The sequence below is a fragment of the Brachionichthys hirsutus genome, chromosome 4 (genome assembly GCF_040956055.1).
Source record: "Brachionichthys hirsutus isolate HB-005 chromosome 4, CSIRO-AGI_Bhir_v1, whole genome shotgun sequence".
Lineage (NCBI taxonomy): Eukaryota > Metazoa > Chordata > Actinopteri > Lophiiformes > Brachionichthyidae > Brachionichthys > Brachionichthys hirsutus.
In genome coordinates this window covers 640,132-661,010 of record NC_090900.1, presented here as the reverse complement: position 1 = coordinate 661,010, position 20,879 = coordinate 640,132, and the positions used below count along the sequence as shown (strand labels likewise).

Below are 20,879 nucleotides of genomic sequence, written 5' to 3'. Positions count from 1 at the left end.
AGCATGGCAGAGGAATCCCAGCCACGAGGATGCACCAGCAGCCCATTATATAAACAGGCCTGGGGGCTAATGGGGAGAAAACAATACATCATTCTGAGTGCTGTGTGTGTGTGTGTGTGTGTGTGTGCGTGTGTGTGCGTGTGTGTGCGTGTGTGTGCGTGTGTGTGTGTGTGCGTGTGCGTGTGCGTGTGCGCGTGCGCGTGCGTGCGCGTGTCAGTCTCAATGTGTGTAACCAAACACCAAAATGAAAGTCGATAGACGTAGCAGATCTCTGTCCTTGAGCACCATGGTGACCAAATGTTCACGTTGGGGCGGAGTCAGAGGTCATCGGAGACCACCCACCAGAAAACATGAGGTCATGATGATGTCGGAGCGTTTGGTTGAGTTGAAGCTGCTGCTTCCGTTCTTTCCTTTGACGCGTGGCCGAAAGGAAGAGAGAAAGTCACCGTTTCAGCTCAGGGTGTCCATGAAGAGTGTCTGCTCAGCTCGTCTTCCTCGTTGCAGTCGATGGAGGCTGGAACCAGTGGAGCGATTGGACCGGATGCAGCAGTCAGTGTGAGAGGCAGCGAAGTCGCGAGTGCAACTCCCCGACGCCAAGGCACAGAGGCAAGGCGTGTGAGGGGAACGGCGAGGCCACGGAGAACTGCACCGATGGATTCTGTACTCAGAGTAAGGCTTTTCTCCCTGCCGCTAGCACTGCCACCATCATCATCACCATCATCATCATCATGTGCACACGCACTGAAACAGGGCAGGCATGTTTGAGCGCTGCTTTGGATAAGAGATCTCATAGATGTCCAGTGCATGATGATGTCAGCACGCTGTCCAGGTTGATCCTGAAACCACACGTCACAATGTGATGGCACATCCAGTGGCATCAAAGTGATGATACTCTAGAAAGAAGAGAAGAAATCATCTATTTATCATTATACGTCACAACGAGGTTGTGTTTACAACCACACACTAACATATTCATTAAAGGAACTAGCATACGGAGGGGGGATAGCGTGAACGTGCCGCCATGATCGGCGCGCCTGGAGCAGTTGGTGGGGACGGCGCCTTGCTCAAGGGCACCTCAGCAGTGCAGTCTGGAGGCAGACTGGGCCCTCCAGTCGCCAGCCCACACTCCACATTTGACATTTCACCAGAGCTGGGACTTGAGCCGGGGAGGCGGTGGACTTCTCTGCTTCCCAGCCCAGGGCCCAAACCACTGAGCCACTGCCACCCCCCTGGAGTAAGGGGAGCAGTGTGTGTGTAGGGGGGGGGGGGGGGGGTAGCAGAGGAGGCGACAGAGACTTTATTCTGTCAGCAGCATTACTCCAGAAGTAGCTAACAGATTTTCATTTAGCGATTAGCCCAAGCAATAAATCATTAAATTAAGATGGATTTACATTTTGTTTATTCATTTTACCCTATTGTCAATTACAATATTTTCTGTTTCTTATAAAAATGACACGATGGCTAAAGATCCAGCACCATTGGAGTCTGTTCTGGGTCCAAGTACTAATGTACTGTAGCTCCGATGATAAAACTATTTTAAATTTAGAGGGAAAATGATTAATGTACCCTAGAAAATCAGGCTCCAGACTTGCACTCAGATCAAACTGTAAAATAAATAGAAATTACAGCACGATACCAGTGTGATCCAGATTGGCGTGGCAGTTTTCAGGAGCCACATGATGATGGTCAAGCTGGAATCGGAGCGTTCATTTTAGGTAGAGAGAGATAAAGGAGAACCTGAAGGGATTTGACGTCTTTGAGTGCAGCTGCGTTAAAACACTTTACTCGCCACCTAACCACGAGTGGAACACAATAAACCTGTTATTAGCCCATGCTGCATCAGTTATAAAGGTCCTGTTATTAGCACATGCTGCATCAGTTATAAAGGTTCTGTTATTAGCACATGCTGCATCAGTTATAAATGTCCTGTTATTAGGACATGCTGCATCAGTTATAAATGTCCTGTTATTAGCACATGCTGCGTCAGTTATAAAGGTCCTGTTATTAGCACATGCTGCATTAGTTATAAAGGTCCTGTTATTAGCACATGCTGCATCAGTTATAAAGGTTCTGTTATTAGCACATGCTGCATCAGTTATAAAGGTCCTGTTATTAGCACATGCTGCATCAGTTATAAAGGTTCTGTTATTAGCACATGCTGCATCAGTTATAAATGTCCTGTTATTAGGACATGCTGCGTCAGTTATAAAGGTCCTGTTATTAGCACATGCTGCATTAGTTATAAAGGTCCTGTTATTAGCACATGCTGCGTCAGTTATAAAGGTCCTGTTATTAGCACATGCTGCGTCAGTTATAATGGTCCTGTTATAAATGTCCTGTTACTAGCACATGCTGCATCAGTTATAAAGGTTCTGTTATTAGCACATGCTGCGTCAGTTATAAAGGTTCTGTTATTAGCACATGCTGCGTCAGTTATAAAGGTTCTGTTATAAAGGTCCTGTTATTAGCACATGCTGCATCAGTTATAAAGGTTCTGTTATTAGCACATGCTGCGTCAGTTATAAAGGTTCTGTTATTAGCACATGCTGCATCAGTTATAAAGGTCCTGTTATTAGCACATGCTGCATCAGTTATAAAGGTTCTGTTATTAGCACATGCTGCATCAGTTATAAAGGTTCTGTTATTAGCACATGCTGCATCAGTTATAAAGGTCCTGTTATTAGCACATGCTGCATCAGTTATAAAGGTCCTGTTATTAGCACATGCTGCATCAGTTATAAAGGTTCTGTTATTAGCACATGCTACACCAGTTATAAAGGTTCTGTTATAAAGGTCCTGTTATTAGCACATGCTGCATCAGTTATAAAGGTTCGGTTATTAGCACATGCTGCATCAGTTATAAAGGTCCTGTTATTAGCACATGCTGCATCAGTTATAAAGGTTCTGTTATTAGCACATGCTGCATCAGTTATAAAGGTCCTGTTATTAGCACATGCTACACCAGTTATAAAGGTTCTGTTATAAAGGTCCTGTTATTAGCACATGCTGCATCAGTTATAAAAGTCCTGTTATAAATGTCCTGTTACTAGCACATGCTGCATCAGTTATAAAGGTTCTGTTATTAGCACATGCTGCGTCAGTTATAAAGGTCCTGTTATTAGCACATGCTGCGTCAGTTATAAATGTCCTGTTATTAGCACATGCTGCATCAGTTATAAAGGTTCTGTTATTAGCACATGCTGCATCAGTTATAAAGGTCCTGTTATTAGCACATGCTGCATCAGTTATAAAGGTCTTGTTACTAGCACATGCTGCATCAGTTATAAAGGTTCTGTTATTAGCACATGCTACGCCAGTTATAAAGGTTCTGTTATTAGCACATGCTGCATCAGTTATAAAGGTTCTGTTATTAGCACATGCTGCATCAGTTATAAAGGTTCTGTTATTAGCACATGCTGCGTCAGTTATAAAGGTTCTGTTATAAAGGTCCTGTTATTAGCACATGCTGCGTCAGTTATAAAGGTTCTGTTATTAGCACATGCTGCGTCAGTTATAAAGGTTCTGTTATAAAGGTCCTGTTATTAGCACATGCTGCATCAGTTATAAAGGTCCTGTTACTAGCACATGCTGCATCAGTTATAAAGGTTCTGTTATTAGCACATGCTACGCCAGTTATAAAGGTTCTGTTATTAGCACATGCTGCATCAGTTATAAAGGTTCTGTTATTAGCACATGCTGCATCAGTTATAAAGGTTCTGTTATTAGCACATGCTGCATCAGTTATAAAGGTTCTGTTATTAGCACATGCTGCGTCAGTTATAAAGGTTCTGTTATAAAGGTCCTGTTATTAGCACATGCTGCATCAGTTATAAAGGTTCTGTTATTAGCACATGCTGCGTCAGTTATAAAGGTTCTGTCATAAAGGTCCTGTTATTAGCACATGCTGCATCAGTTATAAAGGTTCTGTTATTAGCACATGCTACGCCAGTTATAAAGGTTCTGTTATTAGCACATGCTGCATCAGTTATAAAGGTTCTGTTATTAGCACATGCTGCATCAGTTATAAAGGTTCTGTTATTAGCACATGCTACGCCAGTTATAAAGGTTCTGTTATTAGCACATGCTGCATCAGTTATAAAGGTTCTGTTACTAGCACATGCTGCGTCAGTTATAAAGGTTCTGTTATTAGCACATGCTGCGTCAGTTATAAAGGTAGTGAGTGCAATTGAGGATGTATTTATCCTTTATGGTTAACGCGAACATCTAATACCACCGACACAAGGAGCTCAACAGTATCTGTTCAAATCAAAGTATTCTCCTAATTGCGCAGCCGTACTCGAGTGTAGTTCTGATTCTGTTCATTGTATTTCCAACGTACATTCGGGCGGAGCGGCACGTCACAGCGTTCCTCTCAGATGAATCTGTCTTGTTTCGGGGTGATTCATTCAGAGCTGTATCTCCAAGCCGTGGAGCAGTTTGAACTTCACCGTCTTTATCTCAGGCAGTGCGAGGATGGTAATGGTCCCTGCCCGGCCCCTATCAGATGCTGGACATGCAGCAGGCGGGCTCTTCTCTGCCCGGGGGGGCTGGATCGGACACCAGACTTGTTAGTCACTTCACAGCGGCTCACACTTTAATCACCACTTTCTCTCCTCTTTGTCTCATTCTATCTTTCTGTCTTTGCAGATCGAAAGCTGCTACATGACGTTAAACCTCAAAGTGAGTCTTCCTCTGTGCATTCCTTTCATCTGTCTAATCTCCTCTCCAACCACCAGCCACAATCTGAGAGGAGAGGTTGCTGCGGAGGACTGGAGAACTGCCGTCTTCACTCCTCCGCACCATGTGACGAGTGGCATCACTTGAGGCAGTTTATTAAGCGTTGCCGTCAATGCCTGCAACGCTTCACATATGCAGCGACACTCGCACAGAACCGCTAGCTGTGACTGGATGAGGGTGGCCAGACATGGCGCTACATGTCGCTGTGCTGTGGAAGGATCATGGCTGGCCCTGCATTAGCAACAGACTCGCTCATCATTTCTAGAGTGGCAGTCATGAGACTATTTACAGTTCTCTTTTGTCCATGTGTCTCATGTGCTTCAGGCATGGACGGCTCCAACGATGTGGCTCTGTACTCGGGCCTGGGAGCCGGCACCATCGCCGTGGTGATCCTGGTGGTGGCTGTAATGCTGTACAGGAAGAACCACAGCGAGTACGGTGTGGACGTCATCGACTCTTCTGCACTTGCCGGGGGTTTCCAGTCTTTCAATTTCAAGACGACCAGACAAGGTAAGGGAGAGCCATCAGCTGTGTCCTGACAGACGGCGACAGCCGCAAGGCCAAAAGGCTCAGCCATCAGAGGGCGGAGCTACAGGCCGCCCTGGAGAATGATGGCATGTGTTTGCATCGAGCAGCATGGCGTTCAGCCTCGCTACCTGCTCTGGATTTATACCGCCATAATCGGTGACAGGGCCCGTCTTTCTGCCGTGACAGACGTGCAGGAGATAACAAATCTTTGAAGGAGACTCCGCCCCGCGGCCCAACGACCACACATCTGAGTGTCAGGCAACCGATCTGCTCACCTTACACTGGCCTGAAGCACTGATGGATGGATGTGGGGGCTCTGCAGCGCTGAACATTGATTCCGTTCTTGTTGTGCGCAGCAATAACTTGTGTTGGTTCTACGACTGTGGCTGTCCCCGCCACCTTCCCTGCAGGTATCCATATTGATGCCGCTGACACTTCTGGTTTGGCTGAAGTAATAGCCATCGAAGTTCTCCCTGCCTCAGTGACAGCGCCGGGAGAAGGTCTACCTGCCCATGCTGAGCACCTTTTCCCCCAGAGCCCTCGGGGAGCTGGTCTAAATTCCAGAACCTCATCAATCCTACTTTAAATTGGCCCGATCGCCCCCAGCCTGCCTGCTCTGCGTTCCACAGGCCACAATCATGCCTCCATGCCTTCCCACAATGTTGAACACATCTGCAGCTCCAGTTTCCTGTTGTTTATTATACTGTCCTTTTCATGGCATAAAGTTTAACCTCTTAAATATGCATGAAGTTGCAAATTAGTGGCTTTTTCATGCCAAATAATCCCCCAAAAAAGTTCTTAAATGTTTCCGGAGTGCCGGTGAGAGCTGAGCGAGTCTTGGGCCCTGACCCTGTCTCTCCACATTAGTCCTCTTTCTGTCTCATTTTTAATCAGAGGCCCAATTCCAAACCCATCCCTCAAGGATTTCATCCTGAGGTTCATTTCATTAACTTCTCTCATCTCACCACTGCCGCTCCATTTTCGCTGTGCCATTCTTAAAGATGCACACTCGAACGATAATCAGGTCATCCTCCACTCGCCCGGAGGAGAGAAAGTTCAGCAGCGCTGGAACGCAGGGAGGCCGGCGGGCTGCGGCGCTGGAACGCAGGGAGGCCGGCGGGCTGCGGCGCTTGAACGCAGGGAGGCCGGCGGGCTGCGGCGCTGGAACGCAGGGAGGCCGGCGGGCTGCGGCGCTGGAACGCTGGGAGGCCGGCGGGCTGCGGCGCTGGAACGCTGGGAGGCCGGCGGGCTGCGGCGCTGGAACGCTGGGAGGCCTCCGGGCTGCAGCGCTGGAACGCAGGAAGGCCGGCGGGCTGCGGCGCTGGAACGCAGGGAGGCCGGCGGGCTGCAGCGCTGGAACGCATCGAGGCCGGCGGGCTGCAGCGCTGGAACGCAGGGAGGCCGGCGGGCTGCGGCGCTGGAACGCTGGGAGGCCTGCGGGCTGCGGCGCTGGAACGCTGGGAGGCCTCCGGGCTGCGGCGCTGGAACGCTGGGAGGCCGGCGGGCTGCGGCGCTGGAACGCTGGGAGGCCTGCGGGCTGCGGCGCTGGAACGCTGGGAGGCCTGCGGGCTGCAGCGCTGGAACGCAGGGAGGCCGGCGGGCTGCGGCGCTGGCCGGGAGCTGGAACGTCTGCAGCATCGGCAGCTTGGAAATTCATTTATTATCAGTTATTATTCAGTTATTTAAAATAGCTAAGACTTCTTTACACCATGTACACAGGAAGCGCAGTTCAGATCCGGTTTTAAGACTGTATGACAGCAATAGGTTGACGAGCAGGGATTTTGTTTAGCCAGATTTCACATTTAAAGTCTGTAATGGCTATATGATTACATGATGAATTACAAAATTGATAAATACAACAGCAAATTGAGCAGCAAATTAAAAACAAATTAATTAAAAAATTAATAACCGAAATAAAAATCATGAAAACAGAAGAAGGTTCTGTCAAATCTTAAACATAAAGAAGAAAACTGACGTTAGAAAAAACCAATGAGGTAACAGGGAACAGGAGATGGGAGGAAAGCACACGAACCAAAGCGGGACACCGGAAACTGCATATGCAGACAGCTACAGAGGCACAGGTGAAGCTGGCTACAGAGGACAGGTGAAGCTGGCTACAGAGGGACAGGTGAAGCTGGCTACAGAGGGACAGGTGAAGCTGGCTGCAGAGGGACAGGTGAAGCGGGCTACAGAGGGACAGGTGAAACGGGCTACAGAGGACAGGTGAAACGGGCTACAGAGGGACAGGTGAAGCAGGCTACAGAGGGACAGGTGAAGCTGGCTACAGAGGGACAGGTGAAACGGGCTACAGAGGGACAGGTGAAACGGGCTACAGAGGGACAGGTGAAGCGGGCTACAGAGGGACAGGTGAAACGGGCTACAGAGGACAGGTGAAATGGGCTACAGAGGACAGGTGAAACGGGCTACAGAGGACAGGTGAAATGGGCTACAGAGGACAGGTGAAACGGGCTACAGAGGACAGGTGAAATGGGCTACAGAGGGACAGGTGAATCGGGCTACAGAGGGACAGGTGAAATGGGCTACAGAGGGACAGGTGAAGCAGGCTACAGAGGGACAGGTGAAATGGGCTACAGAGGGACAGGTGAAACGGGCTACAGAGGGACAGGTGAAGCTGGCTACAGAGGGACAGGTGAAACGGGCTACAGAGGGACAGGTGAAGCAGGCTACAGAGGGACAGGTGAAACGGGCTACAGAGGGACAGGTGAAGCGGGCTACAGAGGACAGGTGAAATGGGCTACAGAGGGACAGGTGAAACGGGCTACAGAGGGACAGGTGAAACGGGCTACAGAGGGACAGGTGAAGCTGGCTACAGAGGGACAGGTGAAATGGGCTACAGAGGGACAGGTGAAATGGGCTACAGAGGGACAGGTGAAACGGGCTACAGAGGGACAGGTGAAGCTGGCTACAGAGGGACAGGTGAATCGTTAATGCAAGAAGCGAGCGTCGAAGCATGATGCAGGAGGAGAGGTACGGAAACATAAAACAGGAAGTAAACATCTGCCATTGCATCCTGTGCTTCGGCTCAGACTCCCAAAGCAACAACAAAAGTTTGGAAGTCAAATCAACATCATGCCCATCACAAGTCACGCCCCTTGTAATGAGCGCTTGCCCTAAAAACTAACCATTAGCCTCCTGTGTTGCTGCCGGCAGCAGCTGGGCAGCAAGGACTCCAGCAGATGGATTATGGAGATAAATCTGAAGCTCTGGCTGCAGCTCTTGGCCCTGGACCTCCTGCCCTGGACCTCCTGCCCTGGACCTCCTGCCCTGGGCCTCCTGCCCTGGGCCTCCTGCCCTGGGCCTCCTGGCCTGGGCCTCCTGCCCTGGACCTCCTGCCCTGGACCTCCTGCCCTGGACCTCCTGCCCTGGACCTCCTGGCCTGGGCCTCCTGCCCTGGACCTCCTGCCCTGGACCTCCTGCCCTGGACCTCCTGCCCTGGGCGTGTTCCCTTGCCTCCCATCCTTTGGTTGTCTGGTCTTGTTTGTTTACTGGTCAGCTGCAGGACATTGTCGTTGAGAGGTGTGGCTCTAAATGGCTCAGTCTGGGTACACAAGTTCACCTGCCTCCACCCCCTCGACCCACATGCAGAGGTTTGCCAACAGACATGGAAGATTTGAGCTTTGAGGTAGAGGAGGATTAAAAAGAAACGAAAGTTATTCTCCCAAACAAGGGAGGAGGCCGAGAGAGAAGGAGAGCAGAACTGTGGAGTGAGTTGCAGAGTAAAGGGAGAGACTCCTCCGAAGTTTATCTTCTGGGCCGTAGCACCTCCTCCTCGCTGCAGCCGCCCTGTGTGGGCTACGCTGGACCAGGATCCAATGACAGGGACCGGTTTTTAAAGGCACCTGGGAAAATAGCCATTTGAAAGTGTAAATGTACTCGAGCAGTATTTGAGTTGCTCCGTTGCATGCATGCTTTGTGAAAATGCAGCGGATCCTCTGATGATATTTCATTCATGCCTGCTGACTGAAACGTGGTGTTCATCTTGAGCGGCTTCTTCCTGCTTTATTCGGCAGCTTTTCAGGTTTAGGACATGCGTGAACTTATGTTGCTGTATCTGGGACACCGGTGAATTCCATTGTCCCATATGAGAGGACACGCAGAGCTTCCATTCGTTAATCGTGGCCTGTGGGCGACCGTGTCTCCGTGTCTGAAGGGAACCCGCTGCTCCTCAACCCCGCCCTGCAGCCGGACCGAACTGTGGGCCGGACATACAGCCCCCCCCTGTGCTTCCAGGACAGCACCGACAAAGAGCTCTTTGACCCGCTGCCGGACATCAAGGTCAAAGTTCAGAGTACCTTCATGGTTTCGCTGGGTGTGGCTGAGCGGGCGGAGTTCCACGCCAAGGCGCCAGCTGAGACCTTCCCACGAGACCTGAGCCGCGACCACTGCACCGGGGACAGACGCAAGAAAACTACCCTAAACGGCCCCGTCAGTGGCGCTAAAGAGCAGCGGAGGATTAACGGCGTGTTCGGCCGCCCCGGAGGACGCCTGGTGGTGCCCAACACCGGTAAGGAAAGCAGTCTCACACACAGTACGTCTCACACACAGTACGTCTCACACACAGTGCGTCTCACACACAGCGCGTCTCACACACAGTGTGTCTCACACACAGTGCGTCTCACACACAGTACGTCTCACACACAGTGCGTCTCACACACAGTGTGTCTCACACACAGTACGTCTCACACACAGTACGTCTCACACACAGTGCGTCTCACACACAGCGCGTCTCACACACAGTGTGTCTCACACACAGCACGTCTCACACACAGTGCGTCTCGCACACAGTACGTCTCACACACAGTCTCACACACAGCGCGTCTCACACACAGTGCGTCTCACACACAGTACGTCTCACACACAGTACGTCTCACACACAGTGTGTCTCACACACAGTCTCACACATAGTACGTCTCACACACAGTTTGTCTCACACACAGCGCGTCTCACACACAGTACGTCTCACACACAGTCTCACACACAGCGCGTCTCACACACAGCGTGTCTCACACACAGCGTGTCTCACACACAGTACGTCTCACACACAGTGCGTCTCACACACAGCGCGTCTCACACACAGTACGTCTCACACACAGCGTGTCTCACACATAGTACGTCTCACACACAGTGCGTCTCACACACAGTGCGTCTCACACACAGCGCGTCTCACACACAGTGTGTCTCACACACAGTGCGTCTCACACACAGTACGTCTCACACACAGCGCGTCTCACACACAGTGTGTCTCACACTCAGTGCGTCTCACACACAGTACGTCTCACACACAGTGCGTCTCACACACAGCGCGTCTCACACACAGTGCGTCTCACACACAGTGCGTCTCACACACAGTACGTCTCACACACAGTGCGTCTCACACACAGTACGTCTCACACACAGTATGTCTCACACACAGTACGTCTCACACATAGTACGTCTCACACACAGTTTGTCTCACACACAGCGTGTCTCTCACACAGTACGTCTCACACACAGTGCGTCTCACACACAGTGCGTCTCACACACAGTACGTCTCACACACAGCGTGTCTCTCACAGTGCGTCTCACACACAGTGCGTCTCACACACAGTACGTCTCACACACAGCGTGTCTCTCACAGTGCGTCTCACACACAGTACGTCTCACACACAGTGCGTCTCACACACAGCGTGTCTCACACACAGCGTGTCTCACACACAGTGCGTCTTACACACAGCGTGTCTCACACACAGCGTGTCTCACACACAGCGCGTCTCACACACAGCATGTCTCACACACAGTTTCACACACAGTGCGTCTCACACAGTGCGTCTCACACACAGCACGTCTCACACACAGTGTGTCTCACACACGGTGCGTCTCACACACAGTGCGTCTCACACACAGCACGTCTCTCACACAGCATGTCTCACACACAGTACGTCTCACACACAGCGTGTCTCACACACAGTACGTCTCACACACAGTGCGTCTCACACACAGCACATCTCTCACACAGCATGTCTCACACACAATACGTCTCACACACAGCGTGTCTCACACACAGTACGTCTCACACACAGTGCGTCTCACACACAGCGTGTCTCACACACAGCGCGTCTCACACACAGCGCGTCTCACACACAGCGTGTCTCACACACAGTACGTCTCACACACAGCGTGTCTCACACACAGTACGTCTCACACACAGCGTGTCTCACACACAGCGTGTCTCACACACAGCACGTCTCACACACAGCATGTCTCACACACAGTCTCACACACAGTGCGTCTCCCACACAGTGCATCTCACACACAGCACGTCTCACACACAGTGCGTCTCACACACGGTGCGTCTCACGCACAGTGCGTCTCACACACAGCACATCTCTCACACAGCGTGTCTCACACACAGCACGTCTCTCACACAGCGTGTCTCACACACAGCGTGTCTCACACACAGTACGTCTCACACACAGTGCGTCTCACACACAGCGTGTCTCACACACAGCGCGTCTCACACACAGCGCGTCTCACACACAGTGTGTCTCACACATAGTACGTCTCACACACAGCGTGTCTCACACACAGTACGTCTCACACACAGTGCGTCTCACACACAGTGTGTCTCACACACAGTGCGTCTCACACATAGTACGTCTCACACACAGTTTGTCTCACACACAGCGTGTCTCACACACAGCGTGTCTCACACACAGCGCGTCTCACACACAGTCTCACACACAGCGTGTCTCACACACAGTCTCACACACAGCACATCTCACACACAGCGTGTCTCACACAGAGTACGTCTCACACACAGTGCGTCTCACACACAGTGCGTCTCACACACAGCGCGTCTCACACACAGTGTGTCTCACACATAGTACGTCTCACACACAGCGTGTCTCACACACAGTACGTCTCACACACAGTGCATCTCACACACAGTGCCTCACACACAGCACGTCTCACACACAGCGCGTCTCACACACAGCGTGTCTCACACACAGCGTGTCTCACACACAGTACGTCTCACACACAGTACGTCTCACACACAGTGCGTCTCACACACAGCGCGTCTCACACACAGTACGTCTCACACACAGCGTGTCTCACACACAGTACGTCTCACCCACAGCGCGTCTCACACACAGCGTGTCTCACACACAGTGCGTCTCACACACAGCGTGTCTCACACACAGTATGTCTCAAACATAGTACGTCTCACACACAGCGTGTCTCACACAGAGTACGTCTCACAGCACAGCACATGTCTGACTGCCCCCCATCTCACTCCACTTCCATGCCGTATGCTACTTATAAATGCAATTGCAGGATTGTTGTGTGCCCTGTGGGTCCTCTAGCCCTGTCCTTTGCCTCATCCTCCCCAACACCAGCCACTCTCGTGTCCTCCCTCACTACGTCCATGTCTCTTCTCCTGGGTCGTCCTCTAGTCCTGTCCTTTGCATCGTCCTCCCCAACACCAGCCCCTCTCATGTCCTCCCTCACTACGTCCATGTCTCTTCTCCTGGTCGTCCTCTAGTCCTGTTCCCTGGCAGCTCCATCCTCAGCATCCTTCTACCGATATAGTCCCTGTCTCTCCTCTGGACATGTCCATCCCCAAGGCAACAACAACACACAATCCAGGATAGATACGAGAATATTCACAGATTGTGTCTCTTTAAAGTTGTTATTTTGTGAGGAATCAATAGAATTTGATGTGATATATGCAGGTTTCCGTTATGTGGCTGGCCTAAGCCTAAGCCAAGTAACAAAGCCAATGAAAAAGACATTTAACAACTCATTTTAGACGAGAAGTCCAGTGGTTGGTTTCACCGAGCCTCCCGAACAACAACAGGATGTTTCTTCACTTTTTTCACTTCACAACTTTGATTCTCTCTCAACATCTTCATCAGCCGTCTCCCACCCGGCTCCTCTGAACCCTTTATTTGTAGCGCAGGTCTCTTCTGCATGAATGCTTTACCGTTCAAACAGAGTTCCAGGCCGAGCAGCGCTACTCTGTTGGCTCCTTAAAGGAGGACTCGAGGATTCTGCAGAATGGAACGCATGGCCTTTCTGTTTGGGGGGTCAGATTAAATGGAAGGGGTGTTCCATTTCCTTCATGTACACAAACCGTTTCACACTAAACTCCTCCCTCTCTGGTGCGCCCCCTCCATCATTCCCACATGAAGACAGGCTTTCTATTGTTCATCAGTTCAGTTTAGGCGGAATCGAGCAAAAGGAAGTTACAGGTCATCCACATTTTAATGTCTCTGAGATATGCTTGAAGGTTAGTTAGTCTGTTGGGTTTAGTCTGGCTTGGACTATAAATATAGCTCGGTGTCATCTGCATTTAAATGTCACCAAGATGAAGTGTAGGAACAAATGAAAGGTTCTGGCCCCGATGCTGCTCCTTGAGGAACTCCATTCCTAGCTTTGCTGTAAATAAAAGTTATAGTTGTACAAATTGAGTTATTTCTGATTAGTCTGACTTAAAGCAGCTTAACAGCATTCCTGATTCCTTTAATGCTAATTAGTCTGTTTAATCTTTATCTTAGGATCTGCTTGTCACACTATGAGCTGACAGAACGAGGGTTACTGAAGTCTCTCCTCTGATGCAATCAAAAGGACATTTGTAACTTTGTCCAGTGCAGACTCTATGCTATGACGTTTTCAAAAACCTCCCTGGAAAGCACTGACCGAGGAATTGTCTCGTAGAAAAAGCACATAACTGACTTGCTACCACTTTCTCCAGGCGTTGAGAAGGAAAGGCGAGATACCGACTGGCAGGGTCAAGTGTTTCAGTTGTGCAGTCAGAATGTGGTCTCGGAGACATGTTTGAAGGAAATAGCTATTGACTTGAGCTGCTCATTGTTAAGTCGTGCAAAACCTTGTGTAGTGCATGTCAGCAGAGGGTAGTTGCCTAAAATTATATACTTAAAAATGCATAACATCATGACTGGGCTATCTTGTTGAACCAAGTTCAAGTTGGCCGCCGTGGTGAAGAGGACCAGCTGCTCTTGTTCTCTACTAATGCCGAGTCGCTGTACGAATGGCTTCACGCTCTCTCCTCCCACTCAGTCCGACTGAGGCAGCAGCAGACCCCAACGCTCATGTTCCGTGAGGCAAAATTGCTTTTTCTCAAAGTATCTGCTGGATTACAGTCGCACAGATGAGTTCTGAGGTAAACCCTACCTCAGTCTGCCGACACAGGAACCATCTGAGATCACCCATCCTCAGTCACATTCTTTGTCTTTGTGATATAGACCTGTACGGAGAACAAAAAAAAAGGTCTTCCATCATGCTATCTGCGACATGATTGGTTGATGCTTCAGTTGTGCCGTAAAAGCTAAAATAAGGCTAGTCCTGCGTGTCCATAGTCCCATCACCCCCAGCGGGGACTGTGCTTCCCCTCGACTGTCTGGCTGTTTCTGATGGGCTCATTCACATGTGTGTTCCAGGGATCAGCCTGCTGGTGCCTCATGGAGCAGTGGCTGAAAATATGTCCTGGGACATGGACATGATGATCAATCAAGGAGAAGCAAGGTGAGGCCAGAGTTTACCTGATTGCATTTCAGCCATCTATCTGCCCGCATCCTGATTCTGCACGGCCCTCTCACGGTCCGTCCTCGCCGTCCTCTCGGGTCCGTCCTCGCCGTCCTCTCACCTCTCACTATGGACATCCTCTCTTGCTCCCATTAGCTGCAGCATTTAGCAGCTCACCTGCTTAGCGCTTTGTTATCCCATAACTTTATTCCTCTCTGTCCTGTCCAGCTTCATGACAGCAGAATTGCTGTCTGTGCTGAGTTCAGCTTGATGATCTTATTATTTCATTTTTACTCTATCTTTCATACAAATATAACACATTTTAGGGATTTAAAGGTAAATTAGATTATTTATTTTAACAATCTTCAAAATGGATGTCCTTGAAAGAAAATATAATATTTCCAAATGTATCCTGCAGTGGTTATAATTAGAAAAGGGCTGATAATGCAAGTTAGTGTCGTTTGGATTGAGTTAACAATTATAAAGATTTCCACACAAGATATAGACAATAAATATCAACCAATATGGTTCAGGGGGAAAATACCGATAATCTGGGGCAATAACATTTTTGGAATCAATATCCACTTTAAAATGAATAGTAGTTTGTACGGGTAACAGGCTGCTTCAGCAGAGTAACAGGCTGCTTCACCTTCAGCAGAGTAACAGGCTGCTTCACCTTCAGCAGGGTAACAGGCTGCTTCACCTTCAGCAGGGTAACAGGCTGCTTCACCTTCAGCAGGGTAACAGGCTGCTTCACCTTCAGCAGGGTAACAGGCTGCTTCACCTTCAGCAGGGTAACAGGCTGCTTCACCTTCAGCAGGGTAACAGGCTGCTTCACCTTCAGCAGGGTAACAGGCTGCTTCACCTTCAGCAGGGTAACAGGCTGCTTCACCTTCAGCAGGGTAACAGGCTGCTTCACCTTCAGCAGCGTAACAGGCTGCTTCACCTTCAGCAGAGTAACAGGCTGCTTCAGCAGGGTAACAGGCTGCTTCACCTTCAGCACGGTAACAGGCTGCTTCACCTTCTGCAGCGTAAGAGGCTGCTTCACCTTCAGCAGGGTAACAGGCTGCTTCACCTTCAGCAGGGTAACAGGCTGCTTCACCTTCAGCAGGGTAACAGGCTGCTTCACCTTCAGCAGCATAACAGGCTGCTTCACCTTCAGCAGGGTAACAGGCTGCTTCACCTTCAGCAGGGTAACAGGCTGCTTCACCTTCAGCAGGGTAACAGGCTGCTTCACCTTCAGCAGGGTAACAGGCTGCTTCACCTTCAGCAGGGTAACAGGCTGCTTCACCTTCAGCAGGGTAACAGGCTGCTTCACCTTCAGCAGCATAACAGGCTGCTTCACCTTCAGCAGGGTAACAGGCTGCTTCACCTTCAGCAGGGTAACAGGCTGCTTCACCTTCAGCAGGGTAACAGGCTGCTTCACCTTCAGCAGAGTAACAGGCTGCTTCACCTTAAGCAGGGTAACAGGCTGCTTCACCTTCAGCAGAGTAACAGGCTGCTTCACCTTCAGCAGCATAACAGGCTGCTTCACCTTCAGCAGCGTAACAGGCTGCTTCACCTTCAGCAGGGTAACAGGCTGCTTCAGCAGGGTAACAGGCTGCTTCACCTTCAGCAGAGTAACAGGCTGCTTCAGCAGGGTAACAGGCTGCTTCACCTTAAGCAGGGTAACAGGCTGCTTCACCTTCAGCAGAGTAACAGGCTGCTTCACCTTCAGCAGCATAACAGGCTGCTTCACCTTCAGCAGCGTAACAGGCTGCTTCAGCAGGGTAACAGGCTGCTTCATCTTCAGCAGAGTAACAGGCTGCTTCACCTTCAGCAGGGTAACAGGCTGCTTCACCTTCAGCAGGGTAACAGGCTGCTTCACCTTCAGCAGGGTAACAGGCTGCTTCACCTTCAGCAGGGTAACAGGCTGCTTCACCTTCAGCAGGGTAACAGGCTGCTTCACCTTCAGCAGCATAACAGGCTGCTTCACCTTCAGCAGGGTAACAGGCTGCTTCAGCAGGGTAACAGGCTGCTTCAGCAGGGTAACAGGCTGCTTCAGCAGGGTAACAGGCTGCTTCAGCAGAGTAACAGGCTGCTTCAGCAGGGTAACAGGCTGCTTCAGCAGAGTAACAGGCTGCTTCAGCAGGGTAACAGGCTGCTTCAGCAGGGTAACAGGCTGCTTCAGCAGGGTAACAGGATGCTTCACCTTCAGCAGGGTAACAGGCTGCTTCAGCAGGGTAACAGGCTGCTTCAGCAGAGTAACAGGCTGCTTCAGCAGGGTAACAGGCTGCTTCAGCAGGTTAACAGGCTGCTTCAGCAGGGTAACAGGCTGCTTCAGCAGGGTAACAGGCTGCTTCAGCAGGGTAACAGGCTGCTTCAGCAGAGTAACAGGCTGCTTCAGCAGGGTAACAGGCTGCTTCAGCAGGGTAACAGGCTGCTTCCAGCCTCCAACCCGGTGGAAGATGTGCTTCTGGAGGGCTTCTTGTTTTTTGTCTCTTCGTGGGGTTTATTGTCGACGCCCATATTTATGCCTCTGGTCGGTTTCATCTCTTCATCACTGTCTCCACCCTGCACCTGGGGGCCATGCACAGAATTACACCCTTCCTTTGCTGCTGCAGCATCCTGTCTCGATCGCTGTCCAACCTCCTTTTGGGAGGTGTGTCTTTGCTGAGGTCAGCACATTCTCTTTGGCGCTGGGGTTTTGTGAGAGCTGTGTATTGCTCAGTAAGCCCCTCCCCCTGCTGAAGTCGACGCAGCGTTGTCCCCGTAGAAGGCCTTTCAATGATCCGACTTCATGAGAGAGAACGTTCACTGTCTTATTTGTTATTTAGAACCTTGCTGCCGCTCTGTAGGTTTCCCGGGCTGGTCACGGCGGGGGCGGTGTGCAGGTAGGCGTGGCACGGCTCGGGTTCCTGGCTTCCTGCGGTGGCTGCTTGAAGCCCTCGTGGTTTGCACATGGTTCATGGTTTAAGTGTCGCCGCCAAGGAGACATCACAGATTTAGGAATAAGGGCTGTCGAACTTTAAACTGATGCCGGTCTTTATAGAAGCGTCGGCGTGCTTCAGAGGGAGAATTCATCCATCCATTTGCAGCGTGTTGATGGCGACGACGTTCCCTCTACTTATAGCGTCTGTCTCACGTCACATCGTTCAAGGGCGTCGCCTCCTCTCGGTCCTTATATACGTTCTTTTGTCACGTGAAACGTAAAAACTGCAGCTGTAACGTCCATCCGAACGTTTCCTCTGCTAACGCCGTGTTTGGATTCAGAGATCCGACAGCTGGAGAAAGCTGCCGAGTGTCTTTGTATAGTCCTGCTTTTAGATCTCTGTATATAAACGCTTTGGTAACACTGAATAGTACAATTATAATGTTTTCTAGGACTACGTGTATCTGTGATTCTTTCATAAAGCCTCCAGTCACTTCTCGCTGTGATGTCATGGATCATCTGCAATCAGCGGATGCTCCGGCGCACTCTGCACCATCGATGGGCTCTTCATAGGACTTCATGTTGTACTCCACCTTTACAGAGTAGATTACATGAGTACTTCAATAAGAACTACACAGCCGAGTCACTACAAACATACTACAGTACTCTGCTGCTCATCAAAGGGAGGAACGAATGAATAGAATAGAATAGAATAGAAAGCCTTTATTGTCATGGCATAGTAGCTACACAATGAGATTAGGAGTGCTGCTCCCTCTGGTGTCTAAAAACAACATAAAATACAAACGATAACGGAACATTCAAGTACTTGCAGGATAATTTAAGGTTTAAAGTGATCAGTGCATGCAGAGAGATTGACCAGTATTTAGCATGTTAATAGTATACGTTTGTTATTGCACATAGTGAGTAGTTATATAGTTTAGTACACATAGTGAGTAGTTATATAGTTTAGTACACATGGTGAGTAGTTATATAGTTTAGTACACATGGTGAGTAGTTATATAGTTTAGTACACATGGTGAGTAGTTATATAGTTTAGTACACATGGTGAGTAGTTATATAGTTTAGTACACATGGTGAGTAGTTATATAGTTTAGTACACATGGTGAGTAGTTATATAGTTTAGTACACATAGTGAGTAGTTGTCCTGTTTAGTCCTGGTCTCGGTATAAAACTGTCCCTGAGTCTGTTGGTCCTGCTCTTGTTCAACCTGTAGCGCCATCCGGAGGGCAACAGGTTGAACAAGGTGTGTCCAGGGTGGGAGGAGTCTCTGACAATGTTTGTAGCTCTGCTGCTCTGCTGTGCACGCGGCGTACCACACCGTGATGCAGTACCACACCGTGATGCAGTACTACACCGTGATGCAGTACCACACCGTGATGCAGTACTACACCGTGATGCAGTACCACACCCTGATGCAGTACCACACCCTGATGCAGTACCACACCGTGATGCAGTACTACACCGTGATGCAGTACTACACCGTGATGCAGTACTACACCGTGATGCAGTACTACACCGTGATGCAGTACTACACCTGATGCAGTACTACACCTGATGCAGTACCACACCGTGATGCAGTACTACACATGATGCAGTACCACACTGTGATGCAGTACTACACCCTGATGCAGTACTACACCGTGATGCAGTACTACACCGTGATGCAGTACTACACCGTGATGCAGTACTACACCGTGATGCAGTACTACACCTGATGCAGTACTACACCTGATGCAGTACCACACCGTGATGCAGTACTACACATGATGCAGTACCACACTGTGATGCAGTACTACACCCTGATGCAGTACTACACCGTGATGCAGTACTACACCGTGATGCAGTACTACACCTGATGCAGTACTACACCGTGATGCAGTACTACACATGATGCAGTACTACACCTGATGCAGTACCACACCGTGATGCAGTACTACACATGATGCAGTACCACACCGTGATGCAGTACTACACCCTGATGCAGTACTACACCGTGATGCAGTACTACACCGTGATGCAGTACTACACCGTGATGCAGTACTACACCGTGATGCAGTACTACACCTGATGCAGTACTACACCTGATGCAGTACCACACCGTGATGCAGTACTACACATGATGCAGTACCACACCGTGATGCAGTACTACACCCTGATGCAGTACTACACCGTGATGCAGTACTACACCGTGATGCAGTACTACACCTGATGCAGTACTACACCGTGATGCAGTACTACACATGATGCAGTACTACACCTGATGCAGTACCACACCGTGATGCAGTACTACACATGATGCAGTACCACACCGTGATGCAGTACCACACCGTGATGCAGTACTACACCGTGATGCAGTACCACACCCTGATGCAGTACCACACCCTGATGCAGTACCACACCGTGATGCAGTACTACACCGTGATGCAGTACTACACCGTGATGCAGTACTACACCGTGATGCAGTACTACACCGTGATGCAGTACTACACATGATGCAGTACCACACCGTGATGCAGTACTACACATGATGCAGTACCCAGGATGCTCTCCAGGGGGCTCTCTAGAAGGCCACCAGCAGCTTCTCCTCCAGGTGGTTCCTCCTGAGCACCCTCAGGAAGTGGAGTCGCTGCTGGGCCTTCTTCACCACCGCCGTGGTGTTAGCAGACCAGGACAGGTCGTCCTGATGTGGACCCCAGGAACCTGAATGAGGGGACCCCCTCCACGCAGCCCCCCATGATGGTCAGTGGACCCTCTCCACGCAGCCCCCCCATGATGGTCAGTGGACCCCCTCCACGCAGCCCCCCATGACGGTCAGTGGACCCTCTCCACGCAGCCCCCCATGATGATCAGTGGACCCTCTCCATGCAGCCCCCCCATGATGGTCAGTGGACCCCCTCCACGCAGCCCCCCATGATGGTCAGTGGACCCTCTCCACGCAGCCCCCCCATGATGGTCAGTGGACCCCCTCCAGACAGAGGAAGGATGGAAATATAGAAGGTCAGAGGGGAATAGGAAAGGAAGGAAATAAGATGGACAAGGAGGGAAGCAAAGCAAAAGGGCAGGAGGAGATAAGGAAGAAAGGAAAGGAAAGGAAAGGAAAAAGGAAGGAAGGAAATAAGAATAGAAGAACTAAGGA

At 50.2% G+C, this 20,879-nt stretch overlaps 1 protein-coding gene across 1 annotated transcript in view; it reads left to right on the top strand.

The window, feature by feature from the left end:
* LOC137918001 (netrin receptor UNC5D-like) overlaps nucleotides 1-20,879 on the top strand; it is a 151,780-nt gene that overhangs the window by 111,643 nt on the left and 19,258 nt on the right. Inside the window, exons 7-11 of the mRNA XM_068760744.1 lie at nucleotides 505-669; nucleotides 4,648-4,680; nucleotides 5,062-5,247; nucleotides 9,437-9,790; nucleotides 14,727-14,811. Coding sequence (XP_068616845.1) covers nucleotides 505-669; nucleotides 4,648-4,680; nucleotides 5,062-5,247; nucleotides 9,437-9,790; nucleotides 14,727-14,811 — 823 coding nt within the window. The remainder of the gene's footprint in view (nucleotides 1-504; nucleotides 670-4,647; nucleotides 4,681-5,061; nucleotides 5,248-9,436; nucleotides 9,791-14,726; nucleotides 14,812-20,879) is intronic.